This window comes from Girardinichthys multiradiatus, chromosome 14 (assembly GCF_021462225.1).
Source record: "Girardinichthys multiradiatus isolate DD_20200921_A chromosome 14, DD_fGirMul_XY1, whole genome shotgun sequence".
NCBI classification, from domain to species: Eukaryota; Metazoa; Chordata; class Actinopteri; order Cyprinodontiformes; family Goodeidae; genus Girardinichthys; species Girardinichthys multiradiatus.
Genome location: NC_061807.1, coordinates 26034003 through 26051455, shown reverse-complemented (window position 1 = coordinate 26051455; position 17453 = coordinate 26034003). Strand labels below are relative to the sequence as shown.

The following is a 17453-nucleotide window of genomic DNA, read 5'->3' as shown; positions in this document are numbered from 1 at the left end:
TTTATTTCTATTTATTTATTTTCTTCTTTATTATTTTAATGGTGTATTTTAATTTATTTTCTGTTACATCTGTTAATATTTTTCCTTTTGGTTAGATAGTTCCAATGTATTCTGTTCAGCTCCATTTATGCTTGTTAACTACTCACTGCCACAGCCACAATGCAATCATGTTGATTCCATTCACCACCTCACTGACTCCACAGGCTGCACCTGTTCCATCACCCTGCCTCAGTGTATTTAAGTTCCTGGTTTCTCATTGTTCCTCCCCAGATTATAGTGTTTCTGTCCATGCCTTGCCTGTCCATACCTGTTGTTACCGTGCTTGCCTTGTACGTTTTTGTATTTATTTTATTAAAAAATTCAACTTGGCATGCTGCTTCTGTCTGCAATTGCCTTTAACAAAAAAACATCTCAGACTGCGAGAAGAACTATTTAAATTATTCCTCTGACTATAATAATAGACATGTTTAGGCACGTAGATATTTTCTTGGGTCTGTTTCCTGACTATTGAAAAGCAATACTCAGTTGGAGTACATTAATGACGTGTTACCTTGTCTTTTAGATTTTAAAGAGTGGCTAAGAGAAAAAGCCTTTTGTGTTGTATCACATTTATATGTCAGGCGAGCAAGAAGTCATGCATTACTAAGAAAAGTTTATGAAGCAGAATTTATTTTAAAGGGACTTTGTTATGATCCTTGAGTGTTACGGTTCTCTGTATCCCCTGTTGGTCATCATGTTCCTTATTCTTCCAATAATCTATATCATTTCTCTGTTCTTTTGTGTCAGTTAGTTCTTATCTTATTAGTATTCCGTTTGAGCTTAGTCTCTTAGTTTATCCTTGTGTTCCATGCCTTGTGTATAATAGTTTATTCCCCTTAGATTGGTTATTTGTCCGTTCCCCTTGATGTAGTGTTTTTGAGCATTTCCTGTCATTGCTATCCTTGTCCTGTCTTCCTTGTGCCTCCCTGCAAGTTCTCAGTCTTATTTAATTAATAATCAAGTTCTTCCATGCGTCCATCTGTGTCTGGGTCCTACTCCACACCCAAACAAGTTGGCAATGTTAAGCGCCAGAAAAATGGCAAATGTGATTCCATAAAAATCAATCAATTAATTATTATTTGGAGTTAAAAAAATGCTGCTGTGTTAAAAAATTATTTAATTTTAACCCTTTTTAAACAAGGACATCCAATATATTCAGAGGACACCAACAGCTCTGGTGATTTCTAACAAACTCATATGATCTAAACAATATGTTGGTACAATATAATTCTAGTTTTGATTGGGTTATGAAATAAATATTTGATTTTAGAATATATTTTACACATTTTACACAAGAATCTCTAAGGTTTAGTTTTCCAACTACATAAGGTGCATTTTTCTTTGCAAAATAAGGTGTGCTTTTTCTCTCAATCAAAACACATGACGAATTAACCTGATACATTCGTTGCATTGAATAGAAACAATGGTTTTATATATCAGGTTCTTTATTGAAAACACCTACATTGAGTTTCATACACATTTGCTCATCTTACACCCTAAAGCTAAATATTACACAGAAATAAGCTTGAGAAACTTTTAAGAGAATACTGAATACAGAAATATCAATTGTCATACATTTCTTTTCATAAATAAGAACAAGTAGATAAGCCCAATATCCTTCATTTCATTTATCCCACAAAATACATTTAAAGGGATCTCTTAAGGGTTTGCAGGAACAGTACCCATTAAGGTCATTTTTCATCATTATTTTAAATAATTGTAAATTATAATGAAAACAATAAATAAATTTTGTATAAGTGTAAAGTGCCATGACTTTGAGATAAGAGATTTAAATCCTTCACACAAGTTCCTACAATAGAGGTGGAACTTTTTCCAGGGAACCGTGAACTACAAAACATGTTTGTTTTCTTCATTGACTGGACTTAGTGTTTCACGGTCAAATAAATAACATCCTAACAATGTAGTACCAACAAGACTTTACACTGATAACTTGCTAAAACATACTTGGAAAATGTTGTTCATACAATTATTTATTTTTAAAAATGCCCTTTCATGAGATCTTTTCAATTTCCAGTTCGGAAAACTTTTTTAGCAAATTATCCACTAGAGATCAACAGAGATGATAGTGCTGGCTGGACAACAACCACGACAACAGGACCATGCAGAATGCCGTGATGAGACTGATCTTGTGGTTTACTCCGCTAGACACTTCTGTAAATGTTGAGAAAGAAAAACTGTTCAATAATAAAACACTTTTTAAATATGTTTGATGATTTTCTATGAGTATAAAGTAATATATAACTGTTTAATATCTGAATTTATTTTAGCTTACGTGTTCCATCCACGAAAATATTAGTGGTATCAATGTTGAAGGCGGTGATTTGTGAAGCTGCATTGACCAAAACCTCTGCAATTTTGGAGCCAGTAGGAACAGATGCTGATGCAAATCGAAGGTCCATGTTGTTGATGATTGACCCATTGCTATAATACAAATATAGTATATGAATTATAAGAACATTTGACAAAACAGTCTTAGAGGTAGAATACCATAGACAAATTACCTGAATGAAATCACAGTTAAATCACGGAATGAAGAAAATGCTCGTTTGTAGAAGGGTACAAGCTGAAGAAAGAAAAAGAAAAGTACGTTACAGTTCAAACTATAAGACGTTGAATCGGAAAGTACAAACTCCACAAAATGGCATCCCTGCAAAACTCTGTCTATGCTGTTCACCACACAGCTTCTACACAAAACCAACGTGTTTGCTGAAAGCAAAGGTCTCACAGATTCCAATAATATACATATTGTCATAATCCACCCAGGATTTACTCAACCAGTAGCAAAGAAAGACCAGAACTATCACTCACCATTGAAAAACACAATTATTAACATACTGATTGATTAAATAAAGTTTGTGATTTCTGAGAAAAACTCAATTGGATTTGGGTGTGTTATGTCGAGCACATACTTATAGAAAACCCCTTGGGACTCAAGAGGCTAAAGTTCACCTTGGACACTGTGTGTCTTTTTGGATTTTGGATTTGTCAAGCTGTTTTTAATCTTTTCTACTGAAGCGACAACTTCTTGGACCTGACCGCCAAACTCTGAAATGACTAATAAACGATGAATTTATACTCCACTTGATGCCTACGTTTTACTTTTTTCTTGAAGATTATTTAATTTTATTTAAAAACAAAGAGGTGTGCATTTGAAGTATTACTTTATATAAATAATGATATCTCATCTGGGAAAACAATATTGCAATCATTTGGTTGTTATACGTCTCAAAGAAAAGGACTTACAGTGGACTTTAAAAGCGCAGCCCTGTTCGTGAATGCTGATGAAGATGGGGTGAGCAAATCAGTTGTAAAGGTCTCTCCAGCAGACCTAAATCTCAGCCACCTCGTTACTGTTTGCTCCACAGTTGTGATTGTTGTTGTTGTTGTTGTTGTTGTTGTGGTTGTGGTTGTAGAAGTGTTTGTTGATGTAATTGTAGTAGCTGTTGTAGTTGATGCAGTGCTACCAGCTGATGATCCAGGGTTTATTGTTGCTGCCGTTACATTTTGGGAAAGTGTTGTATTTAAAGCTGGGGCCACAGTTGTTGCAGGTGTACCTGCCAAAAAAAAAACAAGCATTAAAACATATTTTGCATTAAAAAAGTAAAGTAAATGTAACCATTTCACAAAAAACAAAACTGAATTTGATTCATTTTCCTTTGCATTAAAATACATGAATTATTTTTTTTTCATTCAAAAGAAAGTACTCATCTTAATAAGTATCACAGTGACAATGAACTATTAAGTTTGTATATTCTTCTCCAATGAGTCTGTGCATACTTTGGTCTTTCTTTTAGTGACCACAGTACTAATAAATAAAAAGATACATTATTTCATTAATTGTTTTATAATAAACAAGTGATAATAAACTAATAAACATCTCATTTAAAGAGATGTTGTCAACTGGCTTCTTTGTATCTGAGACTGGGTTATGAGACTGGGATATAGTCCCTCGGCATGGTCGAATTCTGCCTGAAATTCTGCTCCCAGTGGGACACACCTGTAAACCCTCCAAACAGATTTGCAGCATCCATATACCCCAAACACCTCAGGTTTCTCCTTTTGACATGGAGGAGCAGTGGCTATACTCCAATCTCCTCCTAGATGAAAGAGGTCCTCACCCTTTCTCTATCTCTTGTAAAATCCTAATTCTGAGAAGTTTAACCTTCAAACACAGAAGGCTACAATTCTTGGTAAATTATTTGCTCTGCTTTCATTATCATGTTTACCATTTTTCAGCTAACTAAAAGCTTGCGCTTTAGGTGTAGCACTTTACTTGACAGCTAGTTATTGTGTAACAGCAATTTCTGGAGTCATGAAATTAGATTGAAAAAACAGCTTGCATATCTTTTCTTATTAAATGATTTTTAATGATTTTAATCATTTAAATATTAAATAAAAACTATATTTGAATTTTTACATTTAATAATCCCAAATGTTGATGATGTTGTAGTATTTGTATATAAAAATTAAACAAAGTCTGTTGTTTCAAAGCTCCAAAACTACTATTGATCCAAAAATATGCATAAATGATGAAGATATCAGAAAATAAATGTTTTGGGTTAGAGCAAAAGTCAGTGACAGCAGTATCAGATCTCCATTAAAATTTTACTTTTAACAGGTTTTTGTGATTTAAAACCAAACATTTCATAGTTTGAAACTATCTATTTAAACTACACCTCTGCTAATTTAAAAAGAGTAGATGTTGAGTGTCATGCTACACCAGAGAGAATTAGGATAATTAAAAACACAATGACTGAGTAAGAATACCTGAGTGACTTGAAATACAGTACAGTACTAATATTTTGTGTGTTTCAAACACTTTTTACTTACGTATTATTTGAATAGACCCCGCCTCGAAGCTGATATTCAAGGTGCTGTTGGGGTTAGACACAGCCTGTACTAATGCTTCTAGAACAGTTTCAGCCTTGGGGATTTTCTCAGCTGGTGTGCTTTGATTGAACTCTACCCCCACCTCTGCTTCGGTAGCATTCATTCGTGACCTGGCTATGGCTGGTCTGAAAGAAATCAAAACACAAACGGAAATCAATCTTGTTGTTAGTAACCACTATTAATATAAATAGGATACGAATAGAAATATGCTTTGGTTGTCCCACAATGGGGAAATCAGAAATAAGTAACACCTTGTGATGTAACCAGGAATCAAACCTGAAGCCCCTGTACCCCACTACACCACAATGTAGATTAACTTAAATAATAAAGTGAGAAGCTAACATACCTAAATGCAATGATGAAACTTCGAATGAAGAAGATTCCAAAGGCTTCTCTGTAGATGATGTCATACTGGAAAATTGAAAGACATGATAAAACGTACGGTAAAATAATCATTACATTAAAACATTTTGCTGCTGAAAGACTTCGAAAGCTGTACTTACCACTGCTATCACTTTTATTTCCAGGGCCTTGAACTGTTGACTGTCTCTGTTATTAAGCTCTTCAACAAATGGTTCGATCATGGTTGCTGCAACAACGAACACTGGAGGAGGAGCTTTAGTTGTAGTTGTTGTAGTAGTCACAAGATGAGTTGGTGTTGCCTTTGTATTGGTAGTAGAAGCTGTGGTAGATGAAGTTGTAGGAGTTGTTGAAGCAGTTGTCCTTGATGTAGTGGTTGCGGTTGGAGCAAGTGCTGTAGTTGTGTTTTTAGCAGCTGTTGCTGTGTTTAAAACAGGTATTGTGGTTGGATCAGTTTTTGTATTGGTTGGAGCACTTGTATTGGTTGAAGCAGTTGCCTTTGTGAATGGAACAGTTATTGTAGTTGGAGAGGCTGTTTTTGTGTTTGGAGCAGTTGTTATGATTGGAACAGCTGTTGCTGTGGTTGGAGAGAATGTTGTGTTGGTGGGACCAGCTGTTATTATGGTTGGAGCAGCTGTTGTGTTGGTTGGAGCGGCTGTTGCTGTGGTTGGAGAGAATGTTGTGTTGGTGGGACCAGCTGTTATTATGGTTGGAGCACCTGTTGTGTTGGTTGGAGGGGCTGTTGTGGTTGGAGGGGATGTTGTGTTGGTTGGAGCTGGTCTTATTATGGTTGAAGCAGCTGTTGTAGTGGTTGGAGAGGCCGTAATGTTGGTTGGAGCAGCTGTTGATGTGGTTGCAGTGGCTGTTGCGTTGGTTGGAGCCGTCGGTATTATGACTGGAGCAGCTGTTGTTGTGGTTGGAATGGCTGTTGTGTTGTTTGGAGCACTTGTTATTATGACTGAAGCAGCTGTTGTGGTTGGAGACAATGTTGTGTTGGTTGGAATAGCTGTTGCTGTGGTTGGAGTGGTTGTGGTGTTGGTTGGAGAGGCTGCTGTGTTGGTTGGAGCAATTGTTATTATGGTTGGAGCAACTGTTGTGGCTAGAGAGGATGTTGTGTTGGTTGGAGCAATTGTTATTATGGTTGGAGCAGCTGTTGGTGTGGTTGGAGTGACTGTTGTGTTGGTTGGAGAGGTTATGTTTGGAACAGCTGTTGCTGTGGTTGGAGAGGCTGTTGTGTTGGTTGGACCAGCTGTTGCTGTGGTTGGAGTGGTTGCGGTGTTGGTTGGAAAGGCTGTTGTGTTGGTTGGAGAGGCTGTTGTGTTGGTTGGATCAGCTGTTGCTGTGGTTGGAGTGGCTGTTGTGTCGGTTGGAGAGGTTATGTTTGGAACAGCTGTTGCTGTGGTTGGAGAGGCTGTTGTGTTGGTTGGACCAGCTGTTGCTGTGGTTGGAGTGGTTGCGGTGTTGGTTGGAAAGGCTGTTGTGTTGGTTGGAGAGGCTGTTGTGTTGGTTGGATCAGCTGTTGTGGCTAGAGAGGATGTTGTGTTGGTTGGAGCAATTGTTATTATGGTTGGAGCAGCTGTTGTTGTGGTTGGAGTGACTGTTGTGTTGGTTAGAGAGGCTGTTGTGTTGGTTGGATCAGCTGTTGCTGTGGTTGGAGTGGCTGTTGTGTCGGTTGGAGAGGTTATTATGTTTGGAACAGCTGTTGCTGTGGTTGGAGAGGCTGTTGTGTTGGTTGGAGCAATTGTTATTATGGTTGGAGCAGCTGTTGTGGCTAGAGAGGATGTTGTGTTGGTTGGAGCAATTGTTATTATGGTTGGAGAGGCTGTTGTGTTGGTTGGAATAGCTGTTGCTGTGGTTGGAGAGGCTGTTGTGTTGGTTGGACCAGCTGTTGCTGTGGTTGGAGTGGTTGTGGTGTTAGTTGGAGAGGCTGTTGTGTTGGTTGGAGCAATTGTGATTATGGTTGGAACAGCTGTTGTGTCTAGAGAAGATGTTGTGTTGGTTGGAGCAATTGTTATGGTTGGAGCAGCTGTTGTGGTTGGAGTGACTGTTGTGTTGGTTGGATCAGCTGTTGCTGTTGTTGGAGTGGCTGTTGTGTCGGTTGGAGAGGTTATTATGTTTGGAACAGCTGTTGCTGTGGTTGATGCCACTGTTGTAGTTGTGGGAACATTTGTTGTTGAAACACCTGTTGGAGAGGAGGTGTTGTATGTCAAACAGAACCTTGCAGTAAAAGTGAAAAAAAACAAAACTTAAAAACATATTCTGCTGATGGATAAAGGTAAATATTAAGGAAGTGTCAGTCAAAGTGAAAGTACATTTTCAATAATGTTTTGTAAAAAATAAAAAAAAGAGGAAGAAATTACATTGGTCATCTCAGCAAATTATGGAAGGACACAATCCTTAAATGCATAAAAATTCCATGCACCTGTTTTGTAGTTCAGCAATATTTTTATAATTTTGTTTGCCTAAAATGTTTAAAAAGTATGATTATCTTTGAACTGCACTTCATTTTGCTTACCTGTGTCACCTACAGCAACTGAACTGGTTTCAATGGAGAATTCTGTAATGTTTGAAGCCCCATTGACTAGAACTTCTACAATAGCTGTGTCATTAGGAGCAGAAGCTGATGCAAATTCAAGGTCCATCGTGTTAATGATTGATCCTGGCCTACAAAACAAGTAAAATAATAATTTATAGAAATATATCACCAAAGACTTTGAGATTTTAGCATATTGTATAAAAGTTACCTGAAGGAAATGACGGTCAAATTGCGGAATGAAGGAACTGATCTTTGATACAGTGGTTCAAGCTGCAATTCACAATAAAGCAAGTTTCCTTTCAATATTAAAATATTATTTTGCAGAATTTTAAATCATTTAACATTATTGCAGCACGATAAAACACATCATACATTGTTTCTCAAAGAAACATCTCTTATAGTCCTTTGTTTGGTGTGAGTGTGTAGCCCTAACATTGATGCTAGAATCATGTAATTTCAAATCTCTGATACAATTTAAGACAACACTTGAGTAAAATTATAAAGTTTATATGTATATTATAGTTTTCATTGGTCAGCCAATTAATACGCTTAATGTAAGAGTGGGAATCAATGTTTTCATTTATATGATCTTCCCTTATGTCTTTGTTTATGATAAAGACTGAGATATGTGTACAAACCAAGAAGGCTAAAGCTATACAAAATAGTAAAAAACTAGTCTCCTGTTCTTGTATCTGACATTGCAAATGCTTTAGTTTGTAGAAGATATTGGGGAAAAAACTTACACGATTCTTTAAAAGACTAGAACGACTTTGGAATGCTTCTGAAGATGAATTTCCCAAATCAATAGTAAAAGTTTCATTAGGAGACCTAAAATTCAGTTGTATTGTTTTCGTTGCCTCTTCGGTTGTTCCTGAAAGTGTCAGAGCTGTTGGGATTATAGTTGGAGAATCTGTGGTGAGAGGAAATCTGGTTAAGGTGGAAAATGCTGTTGGAGCAGCTGTAGTTGTGGTAGGAACAACTGTAGTTGTGGTGGGAACAGCTGTAGTTGTGGTTGGCAAAGCTGTACTTGTCACTGGAGCAGCTGTTGTTGTGGTGGGAGGAGCTGTAGTTGTGGTGGGAGCTGCTGTGGGTGTAGTGGAAGTAGCTGTTGTTGTGGTGGGAACCTCTGAAGTTGTGGTTGGAGCAGCTGTAGTTGTGGTGGGAACAGCTGTAGTTGTGGTTGGAGTAGCAGTGGATGTGGTGGGAATCTCTGAAGTTGTGGTGGGAACAGCTCTAGTTGTGGTGGCAAGAGCTGTTGTAGTTGGAGGGGCTGTAGTTGTGCTGGGAGGAGCTGTAGTTGTGGTTGGAGCAGCTGTTGTTGTGGTGGGAACCTCTGAAGTGGTCGTTGGAGCAGCTGAAGTTGTGGTGGTAACAGCTGTAGTTGTGGTGGCAAGAACTGTAGTTGTGGTTGAAGTAGCTGTGGTTGTGGTGGGGGCAGCTGTTGTAGTTGAAACAGCTGTGGTTGTGGTGGCATTTGCTGTAGTTGTGGTGGGAGCAGCTGTTGTTGTGGTGGGAACCTCTGAAGTTGTCGTTGGAGTAGCTGAAGTTGTGGTGGGAACAGCTGCAGTTGTGGTGGGAACAGCTGTAGTTGTGTTGGAAGCAGTTGTGGTTGTGGTGGGGGCAGCTGTTGTTGTGGTGGGAACAGCTGTAGTTGTGGTGGGAGCAGCTGTAGTTGTGCTGGGAGGAGCTGTAGTTGTGGTTGGAGCAACTGTAGTTGTGGTCAGCACAGCTGTTGTTGGAGCAGCTGTAGTTGTGGTGGGGGAAGATGTGGTTGTGGTTGGAGGAGCTGTACTTGTGGTTGGATCAGCTGTAGTTGTGGTCAGCACAGCTGTTGTTGGAGCAGCTGTAGTTGTAGTGGGAGCAGCTGTAGTAGTTGTTAGAGCAGCTGTAGTTGTGGTGGCAGAAGATGTGGTTTTGGTTGGAGGAGCTGTAGTTGTGGTCATTACAGCTGTTGTTGTTTGAGCAACTGTGGTTGTGGTTTGATCAGCTGAAGTAGTTGTTGGAGCAACTGTAGTTGTGGTGGGAACAGCTGTAGTTGTGGTGGCAGGAGCTGTAGTTGTGGTTGGAACAGCTGTTGTTGTGGTGGGAACCTCTGACGTTGTCGTTGGAGTAGCTGAAGTTGTGGTGGGAACCGCTGTAGTTGTGGTGGCAAGAACTGTAGTGGTTGAAGCAGCTGTGGTTGTGGTGGGGGAAGCTGTTGTTGTGGTGGGAACAGCTGTACTTGTGGTGGGAGCAGCTGTAGTTGTGGTGGGAGGAGCTGTAGTTGTGGTTGGAGCAGCTGTTGTTGTGGTGGGAACCTCTGAAGTTGTCGTTGGAGTAGCTGAAGTTGTGGTGGGAACAGCTGTAGTTGTGGTGGCAAGAACTGTAGTTGTGGTTGAAGCAGCTGTGGTTGTGGTGGGGGAAGCTGTTGTTGTGGTGGGAACAGCTGTAGTTGTGGTGGGAGGAGCTGTAGTTGTGGTTGGAGCAACTGTGCTTGTGGTGGGAACAGCTGTAGTTGTTGTCGGAAGATCTGTAGTTGTGGTTGGAGCAGCAGTAGTTGTTGGAACAGCTGTGGTTGTGGTTTGAGCAGCTGAAGTAGTTGTTGGAGCAACTGTATTTGTGGTGGGAACAGCTGTAGGTGTGGTGGCAGGAGCTGTAGTTGTGGTAGGAGCAGCTGTAGTTGTGGTGGGAGCTGCTGTGATTGTGGTTGGGGTAGCTGTTGTTGTGATGGGAACAGCTGTAGTTGTGGTGGGAGCAGCTGTTGTTGTGGTGGGAACCTCTGAAGTGGTCGTTGGAGCAGCTGAAGTTGTGGTGGCAAGAACTGTAGTTGTGGTTGAAGTAGCTGTGGTTGTGGTGGCATTTGCTGTAGTTGTGGTGGTAGCAGCTGTTGTTGTGGTGGGAACCTCTGAAGTTGTCGTTGGAGTAGCTGAAGTTGTGGTGGGAACAGCTGTAGTTGTGGTGGGAGGAGCTGTAGTTGTGTTTGAAGCAGTTGTGGTTGTGGTGGGGGCAGCTGTTGTTGTGGTGGGAACAGCTGTAGTTGTGGTGGGAGCAGCTGTAGTTGTGCTGGGAGGAGCTGTAGTTGTGGTTGGAGCAACTGTAGTTGTGGTCAGCACAGCTGTTGTTGGAGCAGCTGTAGTTGTAGTGGGAGCAGCTGTAGTTGTGGTGGGGGAAGATGTGGTTGTGGTTGGAGGAGCTGTACTTGTGGTTGGATCAGCTGTAGTTGTGGTCAGCACAGCTGTTGTTGGAGCAGCTGTAGTTGTAGTGGGAGGAGCTGTAGTTGTAGTGGGAGCAGCTGTAGTAGTTGTTAGAGCAGCTGTAGTTGTGGTGGCAGAAGATGTGGTTTTGGTTGGAGGAGCTGTGGTTGTGGTCATTACAGCTGTTGTTGTTTGAGCAACTGTGGTTGTGGTTTGATCAGCGGAAGTAGTTGTTGGAGCAACTGTAGTTGTGGTGGCAGGAGCTGTAGTTGTAGTAGGAGCAGCTGTAGTAGTGGTGGGAACAGCTGTAGTTGTGGTGGGAACAGCTGTAGTTGTGGTGGCAGGAGCTGTAGTTGTGGTTGGAGCAGCTGTTGTTGTGGTGGGAACCTCTGAAGTTGTCGTTGGAGTAGCTGAAGTTGTGGTGGGAACCGCTGTAGTTGTGGTGGCAAGAACTGTAGTTGTGGTTGAAGCAGCTGTGGTTGTAGTGGGGGAAGCTGTTGTTGTGGTGGGAACAGCTGTACTTGTGGTGGGAGCAGCTGTAGTTGTGGTGGGAGGAGCTGTAGTTGCGGTTGGAGCAGCTGTTGTTGTGGTGGGAACCTCTGAAGTTGTCGTTGGAGTAGCTGAAGTTGTGGTGGGAACAGCTGTAGTTGTGGTGGCAAGAACTGTAGTTGTGGTTGAAGCAGCTGTGGTTGTGGTGGGAACCTCTGAAGTTGTCGTTGGAGTAGCTGAAGTTGTGGTGGGAACAGCTGTAGTTGTGGTGGCAAGAACTGTAGTTGTGGTTGAAGCAGCTGTGGTTGTGGTGGGGGAAGCTGTTGTTGTGGTGGGAACAGCTGTAGTTGTGGTGGGGGAAGCTGTTGTTGTGGTGGGAACAGCTGTACTTGTGGTGGGAGCAGCTGTAGTTGTTGTGGCAGCTGCTGTAGTTGTGGTTGAAGCAGTTGTGGTTGTGGTGGGGGCAGCTGTAGTTGTGGTGGGAGCTGCTGTGGTTGTAGTGGGAGCAGCTGTTGTGGTGGGAACCTCTGAAGTTGTGGTTGTAGCAGCTGTAGTTGTGGTGGGAAAAGCTGTAGTTGTTGTGGGAAGAGTTGTAGTTGTTGTGGCAGGAACTGTGGTTGTAGTTGTAGAAGCTGTGGTTGTGGTGGGAGCAGCTGTAGTTGTGGTTGGATCAACTGTGCTTGTGGTGGGAACAGCTGTAGTTGTCGGAAGATCTGTAGTTGTGGTTGGAGCAGCAGTAGTTGTTGGAGCAGCTGTAGTTGTGGTGGGAGAAGATGTGGTTGTGGTTGGAGGAGCTGTACTTGTGGTTGGATCAGCTGTAGTTGTGGTCAGCACAGCTGTTGTTGGAGCAGCTGTGGTTGTGGTTGGAGCAGCTGTAGTAGTTGTTGGAGCTGCTGTAGTTGTGGTGGGAGAAGATGTGGTTGTGGTTAGAGGACCTGTGGTTGTGGTTGGATCAGTTGTTGTGGTCAGCACAGCTGTTGTTGTTTGAGCAACTGTGGTTGTGGTTTGAGCAGCTGTAGTTGTGGTGGCAGGAGCAGTAGTTGTAGTGGGAGCAGCTGTAGTAGTTGTTGGAGCAGCTGTAGTTGTGGTGGGAGAAGTTGTAGTTGTGGTTGGAGGAGCTGTAGTTGTGGTTGGAGGAGCTGTAGTTGTGGTCAGCACAGCTGTTGTTGGAGCAGCTGTAGTTGTAGTGGGTAGAGCTGTAGTTGTGGTGGGAGCAGCTGTTGTTGTGGTGGGAAGAACTGTAGTTGTGGTTGAAGCAGCTGTGGTTGTGGTGGGGGCAGCTGTTGTTGTGGTGGGAACAGCTGTAGTTGTGGTGGGAGCAGCTGTAGTTGTGGTAGGAACAGCTGTAGTTGTTGTCGGAAGATCTGTAGTTGTGGTTGGAGCAGCAGTAGTTGTTGGAGCAGCTGTAGTTGTGGTGGCAGGAGCAGTAGTTGTAGTGGGAGCAGCTGTAGTTGTAGTGGGAGCAGCTGTAGTAGTTGTTGGAGCAGCTGTAGTTGTGGTTGGATAAGCTGTAGTTGTGGTCAGCACAGCTGTTGTTGGAGCAGCTGTGGTTGTGGTTGGAGCAGATGTAGTTGTGGTTGGAGGAGCTGTGGTTGTGGTTGGATCAGTTGTTGTTGTGGTCAGCACAGCTGTTGTTTGAGCAACTGTGGTTGTGGTTTGAGCAGCTGTAGTTGTAGTGGGAGCAGCTGTAGTAGTTGTTGGAGCAGCTGTAGTTGTGGTGGGAGCAGCTGTAGTAGTTGTTGGAGCAGCTGTAGTTGTGGTGGGAGAAGATGTAGTTGTGGTTAGAGGAGCTGTAGTTGTGGTTGGAGGAGCTGTAGTTGTGGTCAGCACAGCTGTTGTTGGAGCAGCTGTAGTTGTAGTGGGTAGAGCTGTAGTTGTGGTGGGAGCAGCTGTTGTTGTGGTGGGAACCTCTGAAGTTGTCGTTGGAGTAGCTGAAGTTGTGGTGGGAACAGTTGTAGTTGTGGTGGCAAGAACTGTAGTTGTGGTTGAAGCAGCTGTGGTTGTGGTGGGGGCAGCTGTTGTTGTGGTGGGAACAGCTGTAGTTGTGGTGGGAGCAGCTGTAGTTGTGGTAGGAACAGCTGTAGTTGTTGTCGGAAGATCTGTAGTTGTGGTTGGAGCAGCAGTAGTTGTTGGAGCAGCTGTAGTTGTGGTGGGAGAAGATGTGGTTGTGGTTGGAGGAGCTGTACCTGTGGTTGGATCAGCTGTAGTTGTGGTCAGCACAGCTGTTGTTGTTTGAGCAACTGTGGTTGTGGTTTGAGCAGCTGTAGTAGTTGTTGGAGCAGCTGTAGTTGTGGTGGCAGGAGCAGTAGTTGTAGTGGGAGCAGCTGTAGTAGTTGTTGGAGCAGCTGTAGTTGTGGTGGGAGAAGATGTGGTTGTGGTTGGAGGAGCTGTGGTTGTGGTTGGATCAGTTGTTGTTGTGGTCAGCACAGCTGTTGTTGTTTGAGCAACTGTGGTTGTGGTTTGAGCAGCTGTAGTAGTTGTTGGAGCAGCTGTAGTTGTGGTGGCAGGAGCAGTAGTTGTAGTGGGAGCATCTGTAGTTGTAGTGGGAGCAGCTGTAGTAGTTGTTGGAGCAGCTGTAGTTGTGGTTGGATCAGCTGTAGTTGTGGTCAGCACAGCTGTTGTTGGAGCAGCTGTGGTTGTGGTTGGAGCAGATGTAGTTGTGGTTGGAGGAGCTGTGGTTGTGGTTGGATCAGTTGTTGTTGTGGTCAGCACAGCTGTTGTTTGAGCAACTGTGGTTGTGGTTTGAGCAGCTGTAGTTGTAGTGGGAGCAGCTGTAGTAGTTGTTGGAGCAGCTGTAGTTGTGGTGGGAGCAGCTGTAGTAGTTGTTGGAGCAGCTGTAGTTGTGGTGGGAGAAGATGTAGTTGTGGTTGGAGGAGCTGTAGTTGTGGTCAGCACAGCCTTTGTTGGAGCAACTGTGGTTGTGGTTTGAGCTGCTGTAGTTGTGATGGCAGGAGCAGTAGTTGTTGTGGGAGCAGCTGTAGTTGTAGTGGGAGCAGCTGTAGTAGTTGTTGGAGCAGCTGTAGTTGTGGTGGGAGAAGATGTGGTTGTGGTTGGAGGAGCGCTGGTTGTGGTTGGATCAGTTGTTGTTGTGGTCAGCACAGCTGTTGTTTGAGCAACTGTGGTTGTGGTTGGAGGAGCTGTAGTTGTGGTCAGCACCGCTGTTGTTGGAGCAGCTGTAGTTGTAGTGGGAGCAGCTGTAGTTGTAGTGGGAGCAGCTGTAGTTGTAGTGGGAGCAGCTGTAGTTGTAGTGGGAGCAGCTGTAGTTGTAGTGGGAGCAGCTGTAGTAGTTGTTGGAGCAGCTGTAGTTGTGGTGGGAGAAGATGTGGTTGTGGTTGGAGGAGCGCTGGTTGTGGTTGGATCAGTTGTTGTTGTGGTCAGCACAGCTGTTGTTTGAGCAACTGTGGTTGTGGTTTGAGCTGCTGTAGTTGTGATGGCAGGAGCAGTAGTTGTTGTGGGAGCAGCTGTAGTAGTTGTTGGAGCAGCTGTAGTTGTGGTGGCAGTAGATGTGGTTGTGGTTGGAGGAGCTGTAGTTGTGGTTGGAGGAGCTGCAGTTGTGGTCAGCACAGCTGTTGTTGTTGGAGCAGCTGTGGTTGTGGTTGGAGCAGCTTTAGTAGTTGTTGGAGCAGCTGTAGTTGTTGTTGGGGCAGCTGTGGTTGTGGTTGGAGGAGCTGTAGTTGTGGTCAGCACAGCTGTTGTTGTTGGAGCAGCTGTGGTTGTGGTTGGAGCAGCTGTAGTAGTTGTTGGAGCAGCTGTAGTTGTTGTTGGAGCAGCTGTAGTTGTGGTGGCAGTAGATGTGGTTGTGGTTGGAGGAGCTGTAGTTGTAGTGGGAGCAGCTGTAGTTGTGGTTGGAGGAGCTGTAGTTGTGGTCAGCACCGCTGTTGTTGGAGCAGCTGTAGTTGTAGTGGGAGCAGCTGTAGTTGTAGTGGGAGCAGCTGTAGTTGTAGTGGGAGCAGCTGTAGTTGTAGTGGGAGCAGCTGTAGTTGTAGTGGGAGCAGCTGTAGTTGTAGTGGGAGCAGCTGTTGTAGTTGTTAGAGCAGCTGCAGTTGTGGTGACAGAAGATGTGGTTGTGGTTGGAGGAGCTGTAGTTGTGGTCAGCACCGCTGTTGTTGGAGCAGCTGTAGTTGTAGTGGGAGCAGCTGTAGTTGTAGTGGGAGCAGCTGTAGTTGTAGTGGGAGCAGCTGTAGTTGTAGTGGGAGCAGCTGTAGTTGTAGTGGGAGCAGCTGTAGTTGTAGTGGGAGCAGCTGTAGTTGTAGTGGGAGCAGCTGTTGTAGTTGTTAGAGCAGCTGCAGTTGTGGTGACAGAAGATGTGGTTGTGGTTGGAGGAGCTGTAGTTGTGGTCAGCACCGCTGTTGTTGGAGCAGCTGTAGTTGTAGTGGGAGCAGCTGTAGTTGTAGTGGGAGCAGCTGTAGTTGTAGTGGGAGCAGCTGTAGTTGTAGTGGGAGCAGCTGTAGTTGTAGTGGGAGCAGCTGTAGTTGTAGTGGGAGCAGCTGTTGTAGTTGTTAGAGCAGCTGTAGTTGTGGTGACAGAAGATGTGGTTGTGGTTGGAGGAGCTGTAGTTGTGGTCAGCACCGCTGTTGTTGGAGCAGCTGTAGTTGTAGTGGGAGCAGCTGTAGTTGTAGTGGGAGCAGCTGTAGTTGTAGTGGGAGCAGCTGTTGTAGTTGTTAGAGCAGCTGTAGTTGTGGTGACAGAAGATGTGGTTGTGGTTGGAGGAGCTGTAGTTGTGGTCAGCACCGCTGTTGTTGGAGCAGCTGTAGTTGTAGTGGGAGCAGCTGTAGTTGTAGTGGGAGCAGCTGTAGTTGTAGTGGGAGCAGCTGTTGTAGTTGTTAGAGCAGCTGTAGTTGTGGTGACAGAAGATGTGGTTGTGGTTGGAGGAGCTGTAGTTGTGGTCAGCACCGCTGTTGTTAGAGCAGCTGTAGTTGTAGTGACAGAAGATGTGGTTGTGGCTTGACCAGCTGTCCTTCTGTTTAGAATTCCTGCTGATTCAAAGGAATAGATAATCACTCAACACCAACAGAATATTGAAATCACTTGGTAAAATATCTGAATAATCTCTGTTTTATCTCAAACACACCTAAAACATAAAGGACACCAGCCTTTGAGGACAGGAACTTTCTATCTCTGACATAATATACAATAATCTTAAACTTACCTGTTAGCATTAGTAGGAGTGATAATACTTTTCCAACCCCCATGCTTTTTTGATCTTGATTCTGCAATGGTAAGAAATAAACTGTTAATGACATACGGATAATGGTTTGTAATAACTGAACTTTCATTATGGGCAATAACCTAAATACTATTACAAAACCCTCTGAACTATGATTATTTGTGAGATGCCATTTTTTAGGTTTTTTTAAATGCAGTGTAAGTCATGTTCCCTTCTTGATTCCATGTTGATTAGATTTGTGGACACACAATAGCAAAGATGAAACTAAAGCAATACAAAAAAGAAATTTAAAATCTTTATGGACGAAATGGTTGCTTTAAATATGCAAAATTATAATACAACTGTTACTTTACTTATTATTTTAACTGTTGCCTATTTTAGCCTTCTGTTATGGGTTTACTGTTAAATCCAGAATAGAATTTAAAGTTCTCCTTCTCAAATATAGCCCTTAATGATCTTGCTCCATCATACATTAGAGATCTGAATGTTCTATATATTCCTAACAGTTCCTAGAGTCTCTAGATCTAGAATTGGAGGCAGATAATGATTCCCAAATCCTTCTGGGGACTACCTCCCAGTACTATGTGAGGCGGCCATCCTGTCTACTTTTAAGGCTAGGCTTAAAACTTTCCTTTTTGATAAAGCTTATAGTGGCTTAGGTTATCCTGAGCTATCTCCAGCCTAGGCTTAGGCTGCTGGAGGACATAATGACCACTTTCACCCTCTTCGCTATATTCTCACACTACTCTCCAATTTTGCGTTATTTGCTGTTATGTTA

The 17453-nt window shown here is 43.1% G+C and overlaps 2 protein-coding genes across 2 annotated transcripts; both read right to left on the bottom strand.

Moving 5' to 3' along the window:
* Nucleotides 1–1466: 1466 nt before the first annotated feature.
* LOC124880233 (mucin-2-like) lies at nucleotides 1467–10287 on the bottom strand (the record flags this gene model as incomplete). The annotated part of the gene is made up of 10 exons (XM_047385200.1): nucleotides 1467–2211; nucleotides 2333–2481; nucleotides 2562–2623; nucleotides 3304–3614; nucleotides 4891–5075; nucleotides 5297–5361; nucleotides 5454–7492; nucleotides 7826–7974; nucleotides 8055–8116; nucleotides 8590–10287. Coding segments are annotated over 10 exons (4821 nt in total), but the record flags the coding sequence as incomplete, so codon positions are not given.
* Nucleotides 10288–11035: 748 nt separating this feature from the next.
* LOC124880314 (mucin-5AC-like) lies at nucleotides 11036–16667 on the bottom strand. Its single transcript, XM_047385360.1, has 7 exons — nucleotides 16658–16667; nucleotides 14737–16094; nucleotides 14608–14624; nucleotides 13729–13895; nucleotides 13034–13607; nucleotides 11541–11807; nucleotides 11036–11219 (listed from the first exon to the last, which is right to left on the bottom strand). The coding sequence occupies exons 1-7, from the start codon at nucleotides 16665–16667 to the stop codon at nucleotides 11036–11038; spliced, it is 2577 nt and encodes an 858-aa protein (XP_047241316.1).
* Nucleotides 16668–17453: the final 786 nt, after the last annotated feature.

Excerpts from the sequence above, each read along its gene's own strand:
- LOC124880314 (XM_047385360.1), bottom strand. Across the intron at positions 13,608-13,728 it reads TTGCTCAAACAACAACAGCT|ATCTTCCGACAACAACTACA; the intron begins GTGCTGACCACA and ends CCACAACTACAG. Across the intron at positions 11,808-13,033 it reads GCTGCTCCAACAACAGCTGT|CTGCTTCAACCACAACTACA; the intron begins GCTGACCACAAC and ends CCACAACCACAG.